The following is a 19,006-nucleotide window of genomic DNA, read 5'->3' as shown; positions in this document are numbered from 1 at the left end:
AGCTACTACAATGATTGTTCATAGATGAGATTTTACACTTAGTCACGATTAAGTCATGTCAGAAAGATGGTATTTATGAATGTCGTAGTTACATGAGGGGGAAACTCAGATTCTAAGCTTTTATGAGAAAGCTGATTTCGGTTATTATAAGTTTGGGTTATGCAGCAAGTTACTGAAAAAAAGCAAATTATAGTCTAATATGTTAGGGCTAGGGTTGGGGTAGTCTAGGGGTAGGGGTAGGGGTAGTGTAGGATTAGGGTTAGTGTAGGTTAGGGTTAGTGTAGGTTAGGGTTAGTGTAGGGATAAGGTAGGGGTAGTATGGGGCAGTGTTAGTATAGGGTTAGAGTTAGTATAGGGTAAGGGTTAATGTAGGGATAGGGTAGGGTTGGGGTAGTGTAAGGTTAGGGTTAGTGCAGGGGTAGGGTTAGTGTAGAGGTATGGTTAGTATAGGGTTAGGGGTAGTGTAGGGTTAGGGTTAGTATAGAGGTAGGGTTAGTAAAGGGTTGGGGTAGTTTAGGGGTAGGGTTAGTATAGGGTTAGGGATAGTGCAGAGGTTGGGGTAGTTTACGGGTAGGGTTAGTATAGGGTTAGGGTTAGTGTAGGGGTAGGGTTAGTATAGGGTTAGGGGTAGTGTAGGGTTAGTGTAGGAATAGGGCTAGTGTAGAGGTAGGGTTAGTATAGTGTAGGGTTAGGGTTAGTGCAGGGGTAGGGTTAGTATAGTGTAGGGTTAGGGTTAGTGCAGGGGTAGGGTTAGTATAGGGTTAGGGCTAGTGTAGAGGTTGGGGTAGTTTAGGGATAGGGTTAGTATAGGGTTAGGGTAGGATTAGTATAATGTTTGGGGTAGGGTTAGGGTTAGTGTAGAGGTAGGGTTAGTATAGGGTTAGGGGTAGTGTAGGGTTAGGGTTAGTGTAGAGGTAGGGTTAGTATAGGGTTAGGGGTAGTGTAGGGTTAGGGTTAGTGTAGAGGTAGGGTTAGTATAGGGTTAGGGGTAGTGTAGAGGTAGGGGTGGGTTAGGGTTAGTGTAGAGGTAGGGTTAGTATAGGGTAGGGTTAGGGGTAGTTTAGGGGTAGGGTTAGTATAGTGTTAGGGGTAGTGTAGTGTTAGGGTTAGTATAGGGTAGGGGTAGTGAAGGGTTAGGGTTAGGGCTAGTGTAGAGGTAGGGTTAGTAAAGGGTTGGGGTAGTTTAGGGATAGGGTTAGGGTTAGTGTAGAGGTAGGGTTAGTATAGGGTTAGGGGTAGTGTAGGGTTAGTGTAGCGGTAGGGTTAGTATAGGGTTGGTGTGTGTTAGGGTTAGTGTAGGGGTAGGTTTAGGAGTTAGTATAGGGTTAGTGTAGGGGTGGGTTAGGGTTAGTATAGAGTTGAATGCACACTCTGTATTGTTAAAAGTGCAGTATTAGAAAAAAACATGTTTGAGCTATATAGAACATCACACACACCAGCAGGAGTTTTTTTCCTTTTAATACATCAAATTGGGATCAATTTAAAAATGGTTAGAAATTGAAGTTGGTTAAGGTACAATGTTTAAGAAAAATCTAAATCTGTCTGTTCGTGTGGTTTTTAGAAATGTATTTGGGGTGGAGATCTGGCAACCCGGCACAACATGGGAAATCTGGCTAGAGAGCAAACAGTAATGTTAAATGATTAAGACAAAGTAGAAAAGCAAGACATGTAAAACTCATGGTACTGATTTTGAATTGTACTTATTGTCACAAGACCTTTTTTATGTATATAGCATAATGCTGATTTTTAAAAAAAATCTAAACAATGAAACATTCCAGTCCCTTTACTCTGAGTATCAGGCAACATTTAGATGTCAGTTGCACCCACAACTCATGCAGCCCAGTGCAGTGAACTGATCGAGAGCTTTGCATTTGTTCTTCATCTCAGCAGGTCACAGTGCTGTGAAATTAATGCTGAGCTCTCTGTTCCACAGCTCCACAGAGTTTACTCCTTCCTGGACTACATCATGGGAGGATGCCAGATCCACTTTACAGTAAGTCCTGCGCCAAATGCAAACGCAAGCTTGCTCCTAAACAATGAGGAATCCATTCTCATCGTGCTAATGCAGGCACATTTCTGCCCATCGGCTTTTCCCATCGCAGTCAGCTTCTCTGCTGACGAAAGCCTCGCTATAGCACCTCGGCAGATCAGCTCGGTTTTCCCCAGAGTGTGAAAGTGAATCATTGCTGGAAAATGTCCTGCTAGACAGAAACAACGGCATGAATGAATTCAAAGCTCCGTCAGAGGAGCACAACCGAAATAGTTAGTGAGTAAATCATAATGTGGATATTCATAGCTAAAATAAGGATATGGATACGTTGAAGTCTCACAGCTCTAGAGTTCCTGGTTAAATGTGAAACATTATTTGTGAAACAAAATTATTGTCCTTGTGGAGTATCGTATGTCCTCCACGTTTCCGTATGGGTTTCCTCCAGGTTCTCTGGTTTCCTCCCACTTCCCCAATACTCAAACTCAAATGTTTGCCTGAGTATAGACTTGGAATCTGCTAACCCTCTGATCGGATTTAAGAAGAGGAATGAATAATTTATATTCTTTTATATGGTATTGTTGCTGTGATTCTGTTTGGTCAGAAAACTGATTCAAATCCAGCAGTCCAGCTTAATATCACAAGTTTATATTAATACGCTATGGTTTCTATAGCAACAGCTCATACATGGGGATTCGGAGGCAGAGACACTCAGCATCCATCCATCCGTTTTTTTGTAGCAATTGTCCTACACAGAGTTACCTGGAGTCTATCATGGGGGAGGCAGAGGGCACAATCAAACACACACACACACACACACACACAAGCACACACACACGTAGGGTGGAGGCAGGGAATTGATCACTAATCACTAATCCATCGTACCACCCGACATTCAACTTCTTGTTACTATTAAATCTAATAATAAACCAATGTAAAAAAAATTATTGAACACTTCCTGTTTCCAGTATGCAATCAGAATTTTTATTGTTTTCATGATGTCATCATTTTGAGAGAAATCAAGAGAGGGAGTAAAAGAGAGAGAGAGAGAGAGAGAGAGAGAGAGGGATAGAAAGACAGAGAGGACGAGAGAGAGAAATAGAGAGAGAGAGAGAGAGAGAGAGAAATAGAGAGACAGAAAAAAGAGAGCAAGAGAGAGAGAGAGAAATAAAGAGAGAGAGAGAGGAGAGCGGGAGAGTGAGAAATAAAGAGAGCGAGAGAAAGAGAGAAAGAAACAGAGGAGAGAGAGAGAGAGAGAGAGAGAGAGAATGAAAAATTGAGAAACTTAAACTTTCGGGTTTAAGGACGTTCTACAGAGTTGGACATATTGATTAAAAGCATGACTTTTTCAGAGACTACACATCATTATATCACCCAATCATTGAGTATTTTCCTGGAGGATTTTATTCTGTACTTAATTAATAATACGTTTAATTAACAGCCTTCAATTAAGAAATTGTAAATCAAATTTTACCCCAATTTGAATTCTACACATGAGCAGTGTCATGTTCTCAGATTTAATGCTACAGATGTATTTTTAGCAGCGGTTCTGCTTCTCATACGACTCCAACCGAAGACTCGCCGTCTGATGGCTGACTAATTGGACTTTCCGAGACAGACTCTATTACACGCACAACGAGACGGTTTTCCCGCAGAAACACTTGCTCATTAGATTATTTACCCAGCCTCAGCTCTAAAATAGGACCTGGCATTGACTTCCTGTGTCACTTTCTGTTCCAGACGTTTAACAAGACGATGTCTGACGATGTCTCTTCCTCCAGGTTGCCATCGATTTCACGGCATCAAACGGAGACCCCCGCAATAGCTGCTCCCTCCACTACATCAACCCGTACCAGCCCAACGAGTACCTGAAGGCTTTGATAGCTGTGGGTGAGATCTGTCAGGATTATGACAGGTAATCCCGATTCTCGCTCTGCAGGAAAGAGCTGATCTATATGGAAAAAATGATAAAGTGTGTGGAGAAATGTGAGTTCTGTACAGTGGAACCTAGGCATGCGAGTTTAATAAGTCAAGGTGAAAATGTGTATTGCGGTACAAATTTTCCCGTAAGAAGTAAAAATATAGCCACCCAAAAATATTCCCAATACGAAGCGTATGTAAACTGTATAGCTGCTTACAAAGAACTGACCCAAGCCTAGCATTCCATGTCAAGGGTCCTCACAGGAAGTCGTGCCACCAAGCTTGGGCTAAAAATAGAACAGACCGCCCACGCCACCAATCTGTCAAGAAAAATACGCCCAAAAAATCAACGTTGGTATCATGGGTTGACTCTTTCAAAACAGCTGGGAAGGCATTCGTATGCTGAGGTTCCACTGTATAACAGATATTAACTTGAATTTACTGCACAGTTCGCAAGATTGAAAGATGATGCAGGAGAGACGCGTGGAATTGGATTGAAGGCTAATCGATTTAGTCAGGATTGTTAAAAGTCACTTTTCTAACTGTAATTAGTCTGTGTATGTCATTAACCGAGGCTTAGGGATAGGTTGACGAATCAGAAGGTTGTGAGTTTGAATCCCAGGTCCATCAAGCTTCCACTGATGGGCCCCTGAGCAAGACCTTTTACCATCAATTGCTCATTTGTATAAAATAAGATAAATTGTAAGTCACTCTGGATAAGGGAGAGAGAAAGAGAGAGAGGGAGGGAGGGAGAGAGAGAGAAATAAAGAGAAAGAGAGGCTAGTGAGAGAACCAGTGTTTACAGTCTGCTATAACGTACTGTAAGTGAAATTATTTACCTTTGTGTAGTAACAGTAACTCTGTGTGTTTCATCACATCATCCCATCAGTGAAATTTTTCATACATCAGGACTCTCTCAAGTGTTTTTTTGATCCTGACAGTTTTTGAGTCGTGTATGTTGATGCTTCCGGGAGCGTTCACATAAACTCTTCTCTCATATGTCATAGATGCTAACGCCCTGAAGACACATTTTAGGGCATTTAAGTTTCTCACTGCTCCTACTTTCCCCAGGGTTATCACTGAATCCTGGATCTTCAGAATCTGACATTTCACATTCTACACTTCTAAACCACGCCTCTTTTTATTTGCATATTTGCATATTAACGACCTGATTGGATAAATCCAGTGTTTGCTCGTCTCACGCTTTCACATCAGTAAGGAAAACAGTTTCGGTCTGTGCTTCTGCATTCGAGCAGGTTCTGTTGTCATTCCCAGCTTTATCATCTTTTTTTGCTCTTTTTAAGTTTGTTGTCCAGACAACCAGATGTTTGTTCGTTGCTATCCAACTTCTGGTAATGTTTCAGTGTGATGTATTTCCCCCTCACTACAGCGCTCACTTCTGTGATGTTCACAGTGTGTTTTGCCGCCTGACTCTGTTCACCAAGCCGTTTTTTGTTCAGTGTTGTTCAGCTACGTCCTGGTTTTCACCTGATACGAGGCTGAAGCTCTGTTCAGGTTCTGATTGTGTTTCTGTTGCTAAGCAACTAGCCGTAACATTCTAACACCACGTCGTTTCACACTGTACACGTTCAGCACCGTGATGTTGAGTTTAAACTGTAAAACACTGCCACTGATCCAGGTAAAAAGCCATTGATAACCCCGCATTACGTATTACGAATTATGTATTAAGTGTGAAACTCTCACTGGTGTTAAAAGCGAAGATTAGAGCAACAATAACCCGGAGTTAAGCTCTTCAAATTAATAATAATAATATACATCATATTTTTCCAACCAACTTTCCTTAAGTTTTTAGATTAAGTTTGTAAATCTGAGTGATTTTAATCACCAAAATTTTGAACACAGTTTTATAAAATTAATTTTATAAGATAGTTTACATAAAGTTAGCATGAGTTTTTGTTAAAATCTATTATTTACAATTCCAAAAGTGTGAATTTCCCATCCTCGTTCGAATATCAGTGCGGTCCAGAGCTCTTCTCATAACTCCTCGGCCTGTTCGTTCCTGACAAAACAAGATTAAGTGAAACAACCGATATGCCCATCAAGCTGGAGGAGAGGACTCGAGGGAAATATCCAGTTAACTCGACTAGAATCTCTGTTGGTATTTTCGCGTGGCAGTTTGTTTCTTTGCCACGCTGCATGCTGTGCTGCTGCTCTCACTGTCAGAGCTGTTGGCTGATGAGCCCCGAGCGTCCTGACAGGTTGTAAAGGTGTCGACGGGCGGTCTGATCACATGACAGACCAAGCACAAGCCTGGTTTTTTCCTCCTCCTCCTCTGGGCTCTGTCCTAACAACAACCCATGTGGCATGTAGTCTTGCCAGACGCCGGAGCTCGGGACGGTCCCCGTGCCAACGCGGCTTATTAGAGACTTCCAGCCTTGACAACACTCGTTCCCACAGGAGCCGGAAGCGTATCAGTGCAGAATTCAGGCCAAAACGAATGTCTGTGTTAGTGTCTCAGTTAGGACGGTTGCTTGTTAGAGCTGAAACTGTGAGCTGTGTAGCTGACTATCATTTCAGGCGTTCATTAAATCTGCTCTCTCGAGTCTGCACCTTACGTTCAGTTCTTACGTCATTGTTTACACTTTATTTTAGGATAAGACAGAGCTTTATTTATCCCAAAGGAAATTTTTTTGCCAGATACTGCTTCGGTCTACAAGAAAAATAAATATAAATGACATATATAAGAAAAGTAAATGACATGTTCTATATATACATAAAAGAGCTAGAGAACTAGAACATATTGCACATAATATAATATTGCACATGATGTGATATTGACATACATTTTGTCTGTGACCTCTGTTCTGTATCAACGAGCTGCTGTAACGTGAGTTTGGGGATGTGGTAGCTTCTGATCAGAAGGTTGTGAGTTTGAATCCCAGGTCCATCAAGCTGCCACTGCTGGGCCCCTGAAAGAGGCCCTTAAACTCAGTTGTATAAAATGAGATCTCTCTGGATCATCTGTCGAAATGCCAGAAATGTAAATGATATGTACGTGTAAATGTCTCTGGTTTGGGATCAATAAAGCATTACCTTACCTTACCTTATTTACACTAGGGAAGTTTCTTGTATTCAGAATCAGGCTACACACAGTCGAGTTTCTGTGTGTCCTTTTCAGATTATTATAATCGAATGCTAATGCAGGTCGCTTGGGTTTTTAAGGTTATGAGACGTTTCTTAACTAGAGGCTCCCATTACACGATTTTTCAGGTACATAGCAACGAAATGCAGTTTAGCATCTACCAGAAGTAAAAAATAGTAGAAATTGTGAAAATGAACAAGTGCAGATAAATATGTAAATAAAACCAAGAGAACTTTTTCTGAAGTCTTTAAGTGTCTGTCCTAAGATTGAGAGTTTCAGAGTTTCTAGAAGTCAAGAGTTTTAGAAGAAAGAATGCATAATTGTCAAGCGACGCTAGTCAAACACGTATCTACAATCTGATGTATATGGAAGAGGGCAGAAAGCGCTTTCCTCTGAGTGTGTGTTACACTGCCCTGTGATGCAGAATGTCTCAGAGGTCAGACTTCACCTTCCAGCTCGGAAAATATTTTTATATACATGTATGTTTGCTCGTAACTCTAAAGTTGGAGCATCTCAGAGAGCAGAAATGGGTTTGATATCAACATTTACTTTAAAGATACAAACATTTGTGTGGGAAAAAATGAACCGCTTTTGTTTTTTGGAACTTTTCTATGAATATATCACCCCTAGTAGGCTAGGGAAAAACAGATATACTTCTGAAACACTACAAATTCTTAAAGTGTCTACTTTCATAATGAGCTTCATATTAATCACCACTGTGGAGTGGAACTTGACAATGACACTCAATGCTGAACATGGACACCAATAAATCAACTCTAAACAAACATCAGCTTTTTTTTTTTTTGAGGTTTATTCCTAGTCAAGCTGTAAACTGTGTGTGTGTGTGTTGATCTCATTTGACTTGATGAATCCCAACCCAGATATAAACATAAAGCTTTGTCTTAATGCCTTGGCTTTTAAAATAGAACCAGAGTTCAGAAGGTAGACATTTTGGGCTCAGGATATTCGAAGCCCTCCAGTGTTGGCCTCCTACGCTGTGTGTGTGTGGGCTTCTTGCTCGAAGCATTTCTGCCACACACACCAGGTGAAAACCTGCAGATAAATTTGGTGCTGCTAGTGGGATGGAGGAATTGTTTGCCCCCGAGCTTCCCACACCAGCACAAACACAAAACAAGTGAGAATGAGATGAGACAAGACTGTCCGGGAAAATCTCCATATTTATCAGCTTCTCATTAGCAGCCCTGTGGCTTTTTTTCCTCTCTCACAGCTGGTTCTGTGAATTACAGACGTCACGTGACTTCCAGAGGAGGAAGTGCGATCTGTCAGTGTCTTGTTATCAGATGTTGTCTCCTCTGTGTTGCTGCTCAGTCCTGCTACACAAATAACACAAATAGAACAAATACATGACAGTTTTTAGCCCAAATTTAGCATACCGTCTACACAAAAATGATTAGCATTGTTCAAGCAAATGATAAAATTTTTGCGCTCAGAAAATGACACAAACTTTTTTTTACTTTTTCCTAAATTATTCTCATAAAACAGTTCTTCTTTATGTAAAATACTGTCTCGCAAAATTAGAGTTAGAGCTTCACCAAATATGAATGGTAGGGGTGCCATTACTTTTAAAAAGCAGCGATGTGTTGAAGAAAACTGCACTAACTGAGAAAAAAGAAGCATTTTAGCTCTTTTATTTGTCACAGTAGATGATTCGCTATATGGTAGGAGAGCCAGTGCTTTTTAAAAAATTGCACTACTTTAGGAAAACAAAATGTCCGAGAAGTTAACTACTACAAATTACATTTCCTTTTAATTCTTATGAATGAAAAGTATTGACACCCCTGCTGCATTCAAGAAAGATAAATTGAGGGTGTTCCAAGACTTTTGAAATCAGAAAAAGAGTGTAGCACTCAGAGAAAACTGAATCATGGAGAAATTGGATACATTTTTTTCTGGAGAAAAGGTTAAACTTGTTAAGTTTAATACTTGTTAAATTAATATTTCCGCTCAAAAACATGTCAGGATGATTGACACCTCATTGTCACGAGTGCAGATACTGTTTTTATTTTATTTAGAGGTGTTCTCTGCTACTGATTCATCAAATTCTAGGGGTGCCAATACTTTTGAAACCAGCATTATTGAGAAAACTGCACAATAATTAGTAATTAATTGGTTAATAATTAAATTTCCACTTACAGTTGAGATAAAAAGATCGATAATTGCTTTTGTTTTAGTTTATATATTCATCCGCTTTTTTTGGACAATATTTCAAGAGGTTGATGGGGTAAAATGTAAAAAAAATCAGTACCATTGACTGTTTTTGCTCCATCTCCTAGACAAATTAAAATTGATTCCACATTTACAGCGAAATAAATTAAATTAAAAAAACTGGCATGAATATGTGAAGACGTATAATGTTACAGAAACGTATAAAAAATAATAAAAAATCTCCATTTCCTTTATATGCACTATTTATTCAAATAAATGGAATAAATTTCTTCATTTAAAGATATGCTCATGTTCATGAAAATCTATTTTGAATCCAAATTAAAATGATAAAATGAATTAAAAATTAAACTCATTTTTACAATCATTTTTCAACACTAAATCTAAAATATTATAAATTATAAACTATTAAATAATAAACAATCTCATTGTTTTTTGGTTTCTTCGCAGCTTTTTGCCCTAAAATCAGAAACTGAAAGTATTTTTTAGTGTAGATTTAGCACATACACACTTGGCAGCTGTTACATGGTAAGGAGAGAGCAGGATGTAAAACAGGGGGAAATATTTTCGAGTAGAACCTCGGCATACAAATGTTCTCCTTAAAAACTGAATTTTTGCTAGAAATTTGCATCGGCATACGAAGCATTTTTGGCATTGAAACATAACGAACTGAACCGAATGCTGGCTAAGTTGCGCATACATCCGGGAGCCATTCAAAATTTGTTAGCGTCAATGGAAAGTCAAGTGAGGCCAGTCAGTGAAAGCTGTTTGGAAAGATTCATCCCACGATACCAATGCCTTCAGCATGCGTTCAAAAGCTAGATGATTTTTCGGGCGTTTTTTTGTTGACAGATTGGTGGTGTGGGCGGTCTGTTCTATTTTTAGCCCAAGCTTGGTGGCAGGACTTCCTGTGAGGAGCCTTGACATGGAATGCTTGGCTTGGGTCAGTTCTTTGTAAGCAGCCGTACAGTTTACATACGCTTCGTATCGGTCATATTAGTCATATTTTTGGGCGGCTGGAACGGATTATCTGCATTTACATTAATTCTTATGGGAAAATTCGTTTCTCAATACGCATTTTCACCTTAAGAACTCTCCTCCAAAACCGATTAAATTTGTATGCTGAGGTTCCACCGTATTTGTAAATGTAGGTTTGCTTCTTACCGCTAGGGTTGGGGTTTGATTCCCGTGTATGTGTGTGTGGAGTTTGAATGTTCACCAAGCACTTCATGGGTTTCTCCTCCTCCAGGTTTTTCCTCCTCCAGTCTGACGAAATGCTTTGTAGCCGGATTGGCATGTCTGAATTGTCCAGAGTGTGTGTGTATATGCACAGTGGCAGAAATACTGGCACCCTATCTAGGTTGTCCCCCTTGTTGTGCCCCGAGTTCTTAGGGATAAGCTCCAGGTTCCCCATGACCTCATGTAGGATAAGTGCTACAGAAAATGGATGGATGGATATGGATATGGATATGGATATTTGTAAAAGAAATACTAAAACCAACAAAAAATGGAGCCAAGTAGCCCCCTCAGTCTTTGAATGACTCTTTCATTCTAATATTTCTGCTGTTCACTTCCTGACCTGTTGCTTCAATGTGTCTTGATTTTTATTTTATATCTTTTGTCCTCAGGAGCTCTGACACACAAAATAACATGCAGTATATCGTTCCTGAAAATGGCTAGGTGCTAATTTCATCTTGTTCCGTGCCAGCAATGACACTTAGGAGAATTTTTGTTATTAAAGAATAACGAGGAAGAAAGAGAACGTCATTAAAATCGGATTATAGGCCGATTAAAGATTTCTTTAATCATTTTCCTTGTGATCTCATGTAATGGATGTTTTAATAGGTATACAGGGGTGTGAGTGTGTCCGTGTGTGTGTCTTTGTGTATTCTTCATCCACCAGAAGCTAATAACGGGTGGCAAAATATCACCTGGCCTCCAGCACCGTGACTCACCTCCTGAAACGTTGGGAAAATAACTAACTAATCTGGATGCGGCTCTTCGCTCTGGACGCACTTTATTTCTGCATTTGTTCTGATCTCTTGTCAGAGCAAATGTGGTTTTGGCCAGGAGATTCGTGACTAATTTCAGGCCATCCCTCTTCCTCGGCTTGCCACAGGTCGATCCTCTGGGCTTTCATTAAAAGCTGGATTAGCCCGTTTACAGCTGTGAGGCACATCTGCTCCAGTAGGGGTGTCTGGGCACCGTGACTTCCCGCTTCCCTCCTGTGGCCAATGTTTTCCCCGTTGAGACTTTATAGAGGGAAAAACATTGTGTTGTTGAAGAGAAACATGAAAAGAGCAGACTATGAGTAAACTCTCAGCCGGGGGGGTCTGGAGCGTGGAAAGCTTTTTTCGTTTCTCGTCTTAATTGATCGAGGATGTTACCGCGTGTCCGACTGTGATCTCGACATGCCGTGCGTCTTATTCATGCGCCTTCGTTTAAATAAAGTGGAGTTATTTAAACAGAATGTCAGATGTCAATATCGAAACTCCACACTAAATTATATCGTGCGATTATCTTGAACAAAATGCATCAATAGCTAAAAGGGTTGTAGCTCTCTTGACCCGTTTTAACCCGAGTCTAAAAAGCGGCGTGAGTTTAACAGAGGCTGAAAAAGACCTGCTTTGTTACTCACTGGGAAAGCGCTTGTCTGCGTGGGAGGAAGTCGCAGTTGTCAGAGCAGCTCGTGGATCTCAATCATGCTTTTGCTCATCAAACACAGTTGTGCTGTTAATCTCGACACGTACGCAGCATGCCAATGCGGCTGACGAGAAAATCCTAGCAGGCAGGAGAAAATACAGAATTTTATCCACATACACTGAAACATTTGCATTTCTTTCTTCAAATGGGTGGCAATAAAAAAAACAAAAAACAAGTTATCATTTAACCAAAAATCAGGTTCATTCAGATGGCAAAACGTCCACTGATGTAGAACCTGAGGAAAAAAAACAGGGAAGGAAATGGAATTTTGTTTCCTTTGTCACAGGGAAGGAATGAGAATGTTGTTTCCTGTGTGACAGGGAAGGAAATGGAATGCTGTTTCCTCAATCACAGGGAAGGAAATTGAATTTGTTTCCTCAGTCATAGAAAAGGAAAGGGAATGCTGTTTCCTATGTCACAGGGAGAAAAAGGGCTGTTCTTTCCTTAGTCACAGGGAAGGAGTTGGAATGTTGTTTCTTCAGTCACGGGAATAGAAATGGAATTTTGTTTCCTCAATCACAGGAAAGGAATGGGAATGCTCTTTCTTCAATAACAAGGAAAGGAGTTGGAATGCTGTTTCCTCATTAACAGGGAAGGAATGTGAATGCTGTTTCCTCATTAACAGGGAAGGAAATGGAATTTTGTTTTCTCAATCACAGGAAATGAATGGGAAGTTTGTTTTCTTAGTCACAGGGAAGGCAATGGCAATGCTGTTTCCTCAGTCACAGGGCAGGAATTGGAAGAAGTTTCTTCAGTCACAGGGCAGGAATGGGAATGTTCTTTCCTTAGTAACAGTGAAGGAAATGGAATGTTATTTCCTCTGTCACCGGGAAGGAATGAGAATGTTCTTTCCTCAGTCACAGGGAAGGAATGGAAATGCTTTTTCCTCACTCTCAACAAAAGAATGGAAATGCAGTTTTCTTAATCATAGCTAAAGACTGAGAATGCAATTTTACAATCACAGGGAAGGAATGGGAATGCAGGATCCTCAGTCACAGGAAAGGAATGGGAATGCTGTTGCCTCATGGGGAGGAACTGCCAATGTGTCAATGAAAACATTTTATTTTGGGACAAAACAGCAGTTGGGTTTTTTTGTTATATCTTAATTACTACCCCCACCTCCTCCTCCTCTTCCTCCTCCTTCAATTCTGTTATGTTAATTAGCACAGCTAATTACTCTTGCTAACATCCTGAACAGCTAGTATGCTGTTATGAATACTTCACTTGAGATTGCACAACGCTGCCAGAGGGAAGGCGGTATTCAATCTTCAGCAAATGAAAGAAACGGCTAAATTGCTGAAAGAGCCTGAAAAGCCAAGCTCACTATAAAATGTGATGAGAATCGGCCAAAGTGCTTGTTAATTCCATGCACTTTCACAGAGATCCATGTTTCTCACACAGGATGCCATGATGCAAGCATGGGAAATCACACGAGAAGTCAGGAAAACTTGTGTCCTCTCCTTAAACCTGTTAGGGGGGTTAGGGGTCCAAGCACCAGAGGAATTCCACTACAGCAATTATTTAATACTGTGGAACCTCGTCATATGAACTAAATCCGTCCTGTAGGCGAGTTCTTAAGGCGAAAATGAGTACAAATTTTCCCATCAGAAATTATGTAACTGCTGATAATCCGTTCCAGGCACCCAAAAATATGACCAATATTCCCAATACAAAGTGTATGTAAACTGTACGGCTGCTTACAAAGAACTGAAGCCAAGCATTCCATGTCAAGGCTCCTCACAGGAAGTCGTGCCACCAAGCTTGGGCTAAAAATACGACAGACCACGCATGCCACTGACGCTAACAAGTTTTGAACGGCTCCTGGACGTACGCACAACTTAGCCGGCGTTCGGTTTGGTTCGTATCGTTTGTATGCCGATACAAACGGCATACAAACGATAAGAACCAAACCGCTTCATTATGCAGATACAAATTTCTTGCAAAATTTCAATTCATAGGAAACAATTCGTAAGAGACGGCATTCGTATGCCAAGGTTCCACTGTACATGGCTAAAAGACATTTATGGAAGCTCGCAGAACAAATTGCATGCTTTTCATGAAATTCTCAGCAATGATTAAGTGCACTCTGGTAGAAAATTCCCATAAGGAATTCCAATCGGAAAGCCATGTAGAATCTCATTGTTAATTGAGTATTTCATTAAAAATAGAAAATTTGAATGAAATAGAAAAAAGTATACAGGAAAAGCAGAAATTTTATATGTTTATTTTGAATTAAAAATACACCTGATGAAACTGGAGGACTGGTGTATTCCCGTCTCACTCATGGGCAGTATTCCCAAGATAAAGCGCTTACTGAGGCTGAATGAATAAATGAATTCCACAGTGAAATCCAGTGAAATTCTACTGAATGTCTGTAATAACTTAGACAAACCTGCAATTGGATCTTAACATAATTTCTTTTCTTATTTAAGTCACTATAACTTTTTGAAACCTCCAGCTCTATCCGTGTGTGTGCTCTCTCTGAATACTGAGAAGATCCGAGTCATTATTAGTCTGTGCAGAAAAGGTGTGTGCTTCTGCACAAGTTCTGCTGTCAGTCATCCGATAGCTGTGTGTGAGTGACGGAGCTCAGCCTAGTCCTGACTGAGACACAAGCTTCTGTATTAAAAGATAAAAAATTATTTTATTCCCAGTGAAGGTGTGTGTGTATGTGTGTGTGTGTGTGTGTTTGTATGTTTGCGTGTGTATGAATGTATCTGTGTGCATGTGTGTGTGTATGTGTGTGTGTGTATGTGTGTGTGTGTGTGTATGAATGTATGTGAGTATGTCATTGTGTGTGAATTCATGTATGTTTGTGTGTGTCTATGTATGAATGTGACTGTATGACTGTGTATATGTAAGTGTGTGTATGTATGAATGTATTTGTATGTGCATCTGTATGACTGTGTGTGTATATATATATAGTGTGTGTGTGTGTGTGTGTGTGTGTGTGTGTGTATGAATGTGTATCTGTATGACTGTGTGTGTATATCTGTAATTGTCTTTAAATATGAATGTATCTGTGTGTATGTGTGTGTGTGTGTGTATGAATGTGTATCTGTATGACTGTGTATATGTAAGTGTGTGTATGTATGAATGTATTTGTATGTGCATCTGTATGACTGTGTGTATATATATATATATATAGTGTGTGTGTGTGTGTATGAATGTGTATCTGTATGACTGTGTGTGTATATCTGTAATTGTCTTTAAATATGAATGTATCTGTGTGTATGTGTGTGTGTATGAATGTGTATCTGTATGACTGTGTGTTGTCTCTCTTGTTTTACTGTGTTATTTTTTTGTGTTGCAACAAACCTGATTCTCTGAGGAACACAGTAAAGAATAAATGAATGAATAGACATCTCTACTGTGCGCTCGATCTTTCTGTTTTGTTTCTATTTAGATTTTATCCTGCGTAATGTGCTATAGTTTGATCTGTGATCTGTAGACTTGCGCTTGATTGCTTTTAATAATTTGATTCAATTTTAGTTTTCAAACATTAAATACATACAATAAATTGACATTTTTGGAACACAACTTCGTCACTGACTTCAAAATCCATATAACGTAGAAATATTTTTAAACCAGAGAGCTCCGTATGTTTTCCAGAGATAAAATTTAAAAGCAGTAGAACATATATATATATATATATATATATATATATAAAGTAGCACTCGCTTCATCAGCATGTTTGTATGATATAGATGATAACTGGGCACATCTTGAGGAGACCAACACGCTCCCCGAAGACGAGAGTGCAATCTGAACGCTGCTCAGGTGTGTTCTTGCCCCTGGTGTGCTAAACATCACAGCACTCCATCCTCTCTGCTGCGTGCCCTGTTCTGAGCTGAGAACAGAATCCTGCTGAGTGATTAGCCATGTGCCCCTGCGGTGTCTCTCGCTCTTTTTGCTTCTCTCCCTCCGGCACTGCTTTCATCCCTCCACCATCCCATTACACATGACACATGCACCCTGAGCGCAGCAGCGAGCCACACAGCATCCCCCAGAGCCGAAGTCACAGCGGAGTCGCGTGGCGACTGATTGGAATAGAGGCTCGTGTGATTAGCTGTAGCCATTTTCATCTGGATGTGAAATCAGCACAGTGGAGAAGTGGGAGTAGATTATGACAAGCAGCAGGCAGCCGGAGGAGATACGAAAGTGCCTCCGAGCTCGCCCTGACGTTTCACTCGCCTTCTGGGTGTCTCTTAGCGTGTTTTCACACTTGCTCTTTATTTTCCGTGCCCGGATCTATTTGCACAGAAAGGTTGGAGTGTGAAAATGTCTGAAAACGGTCTGGGGTTCGATTGAAATAAAATCACATGACACCGAATCGTGCGAATGTGTGGGGCCACTCCTGGGATTAATGAATAATGTGATTGTCTTGTTATTTTCTAGGTCGGGTTTCACGATCATGTTTCATGGCGGGTTTAACGGACCATAAAATGGAAGGATGTCAAGGAGATAAATCTAAAATACAGCACTGAATACTCTAAAATGACTTTATTTATATTTTTTATATTTATATTTACGGGTTATATGCAGTGAACGTTTTCATATCTGTGAAGAAAAGCTCATATATAAGAGTGTTATTAAAAATAATAAAGAGATTGCTGTGCTTTATTCCTTTTATACTATAGGAATTTATTTATGAAAAATAAATTGTACCTTTTATCCATTTATATTTACATTTAATGCTGTAGAATAACTGTGAAACAAGTTAGTTGCTGTTATCACTTACATTATAGTAGCTGTAAACATTTGTTTTAGAAGAAGAAGCCTTTAATTTACAGCATAGTGGAATTATTTTCTATGGTACAGCACTCTTAAAGCAGAGAGGGTTAAGGGCCATGCTCAAGGGCCCAACAGTTGGGGCTTGAACTCAGATTCTCTGATCAACAACCCAGAGCCTTAACCACTTGAGCCACCACTGCCCCAGAGCGATTTACATTTATTTATTATTAACTGAGCAATTGAGGGTTAAGGGCCTTGCTCAGAGGCCCAAGAGCTTGGTGGACCTGGGATTCTCATCATTAGTCCTTAATCACCTTAACCACTGAGCTACCACTTCCCCATGTCTGAAAATGTTAGAGAAACCACAAAGCACAGCCTCATCCGTCCTGATGGCTTTACTGAGTGTTATAAAGAGCTCGCACTGGAGACTCCTTTCATAAATGTTATGTACAAAAACGAACCAGCAAAAATCTTCAGATGTTTATGTTGGTTAGTTACACACAATGTTACTTAAGCAAGAAAATGTCTTTATTATTAGTCTTAGATTATGATTAGATAGATTATACATCAGTCCCTGTGTATGAGGTGTTGCTCTAGAAAGGATTTTGTATTAGAATGAACTCGTTCATGTAAAATGGTGATGTGCTGCTATAGAAAATGACCATCTTCTGACCAATGAGAATCGAGAATTCTACAGGGGTGCTCTATAAAACTGTCCCACCGTTCCGTGTGCAATGACGTCCTCCCTCCCGAACGAGCTCAGAATCGATCCTCGACTATTCAAGTAAAGTGTGAAAGTGTCATTAATACCTGTGATTAAGTGAAATATGCATTCATGCACTTGAGAGAAAATCTATAACGTCAGAGAATCCAGGCTTCCGTCGCCTCGGGTGGAAAACGGATAATAAATGTATTTCAGTCTGAAAAGATCACCAAAAAAAATGGAACACTTTCTGATTCTTCTCTTATCACAGTGACAAAAGGTTTTCGGCTCTGGGCTTCGGCGCTCGAATTCCACCCAATTACGAGGTAAGAGTGCGTTTCCGCTCATTGAGATTCATCTGTCGTCTCTGGATTTAACTCTCATGGTTCACTCACTTCCTCTGACCTTGGCCAGCTGCTCGGCTGCTGGAATGCGATTCGTGGGTCTGCGGTCACATACGTCACATTTCTGTTTACCAGCCGGCTTCATTTACGTCTACTGAACAACATACATTATCCTGATACACTCAGAACTCAGAACGTTCCTCAATCTAAAAAAAATGATTAGTTTGGATTTATAATAAATAAATAAATAAATAAATAAATGTAGATAGATAGATAGATAGATAGATAGATAGATAGATAGATAGATAGATAGATAGATAGATAGATAGATAAATAAATAAATGTATTTTTTCATTGGATTCTGAACAATTTATTTAAAGAATATATTTTTCTCTGCCTTAAATAATCCTTTTTCTAAATGTTTATCAAGCTTCAGGAGATATTAATAGTTAAAGCCTCAGATAAACTAGATCTCATTGTTATGCTTGAGCATTTTTTGTGTTGCTGTGTTCTATACAGTGCAGTATATTCACATGAAGTCATATCTCTGTACATAAATAATTCAAATCTATCGAACTCATGCTTTTAAGCCTTAGCATAATCCGTCCTATTGGACTTCTCCATCTGCTTCTCGCTCCATCTTACCTGGAATAGAAAGGAAGACGGTGTAATTTTATAATAGCTGGCGACATTATTTTCTTGCACCGGTTGCAGAATTTTTTTAAAAGCATGCAGACAAACTGAAATAAAGAGAGGATGTGATTTATTGCCTTCTGTTTCTTTTTTTTTTGTTCACTACAGCAATGACCTTAAAATCCATTTTGTGAAATGAGATTCTAGTTGTGTGGGTTTTTTAAATTTTTATTATTTTATTTGTTTTATTTTTTATTTTTTGCAAAAGTCACTGCAAGGACCCATGCTTCGATTTATACGTGAAGATTTAAACTTGTTATTTTTCTGTTTGTACTTCAGGTGTCACATGACTTTGCCATCAATTTCAATCCCGATGATGACGAATGTGAAGGTAAGACAAAAAAAAAGACAAAAAAAAACCCAAAGCTGTCTTTTAATACTAATAATAATATATAATAATATTTTTTTATTTTAAAAATGTTTCTAAAAATGGACTGATTAAGGTTATGGTTATAATAGAACATCTTTTTCAAGAGGCAGATTTTTTTTATTTTTATCTTAATTATTTTTTTTTATTTTTGGAAAAATCGCAAGTTTCATTGGCTGAAGAAGACAAATAAATCTTCAAAGAGCTGACCTGACCTCCTTTCACTAGCTTTTTCTCCAAGCCTCTTTTCACGGTTATAACACTCTAG

General features: G+C 39.5%; 1 protein-coding gene across 3 annotated transcripts in view; it reads left to right on the top strand.

The window, feature by feature from the left end:
- Nucleotides 1-19,006, top strand: part of cpne7 (copine VII) — a 77,112-nt gene that overhangs the window by 46,531 nt on the left and 11,575 nt on the right. For all 3 annotated transcript variants that reach the window (XR_009205906.1, XM_058401444.1, XM_058401443.1), the window contains exons 10-13: nt 1,934-1,993; nt 3,769-3,902; nt 17,606-17,660; nt 18,651-18,702. Coding sequence is in view for 2 of the 3 variants with exons in the window: in XM_058401444.1 (XP_058257427.1) it covers nt 1,934-1,993; nt 3,769-3,902; nt 17,606-17,660; nt 18,651-18,702 (301 nt within the window). In the remaining variant the exon portion in view is untranslated. The remainder of the gene's footprint in view (nt 1-1,933; nt 1,994-3,768; nt 3,903-17,605; nt 17,661-18,650; nt 18,703-19,006) is intronic.

This window comes from Hemibagrus wyckioides, linkage group LG10 (assembly GCF_019097595.1).
Source record: "Hemibagrus wyckioides isolate EC202008001 linkage group LG10, SWU_Hwy_1.0, whole genome shotgun sequence".
NCBI lineage: Eukaryota > Metazoa > Chordata > Actinopteri > Siluriformes > Bagridae > Hemibagrus > Hemibagrus wyckioides.
Note: the sequence above shows the minus strand (reverse complement) of the source record. Positions and strands in the feature narration are given on the sequence as shown.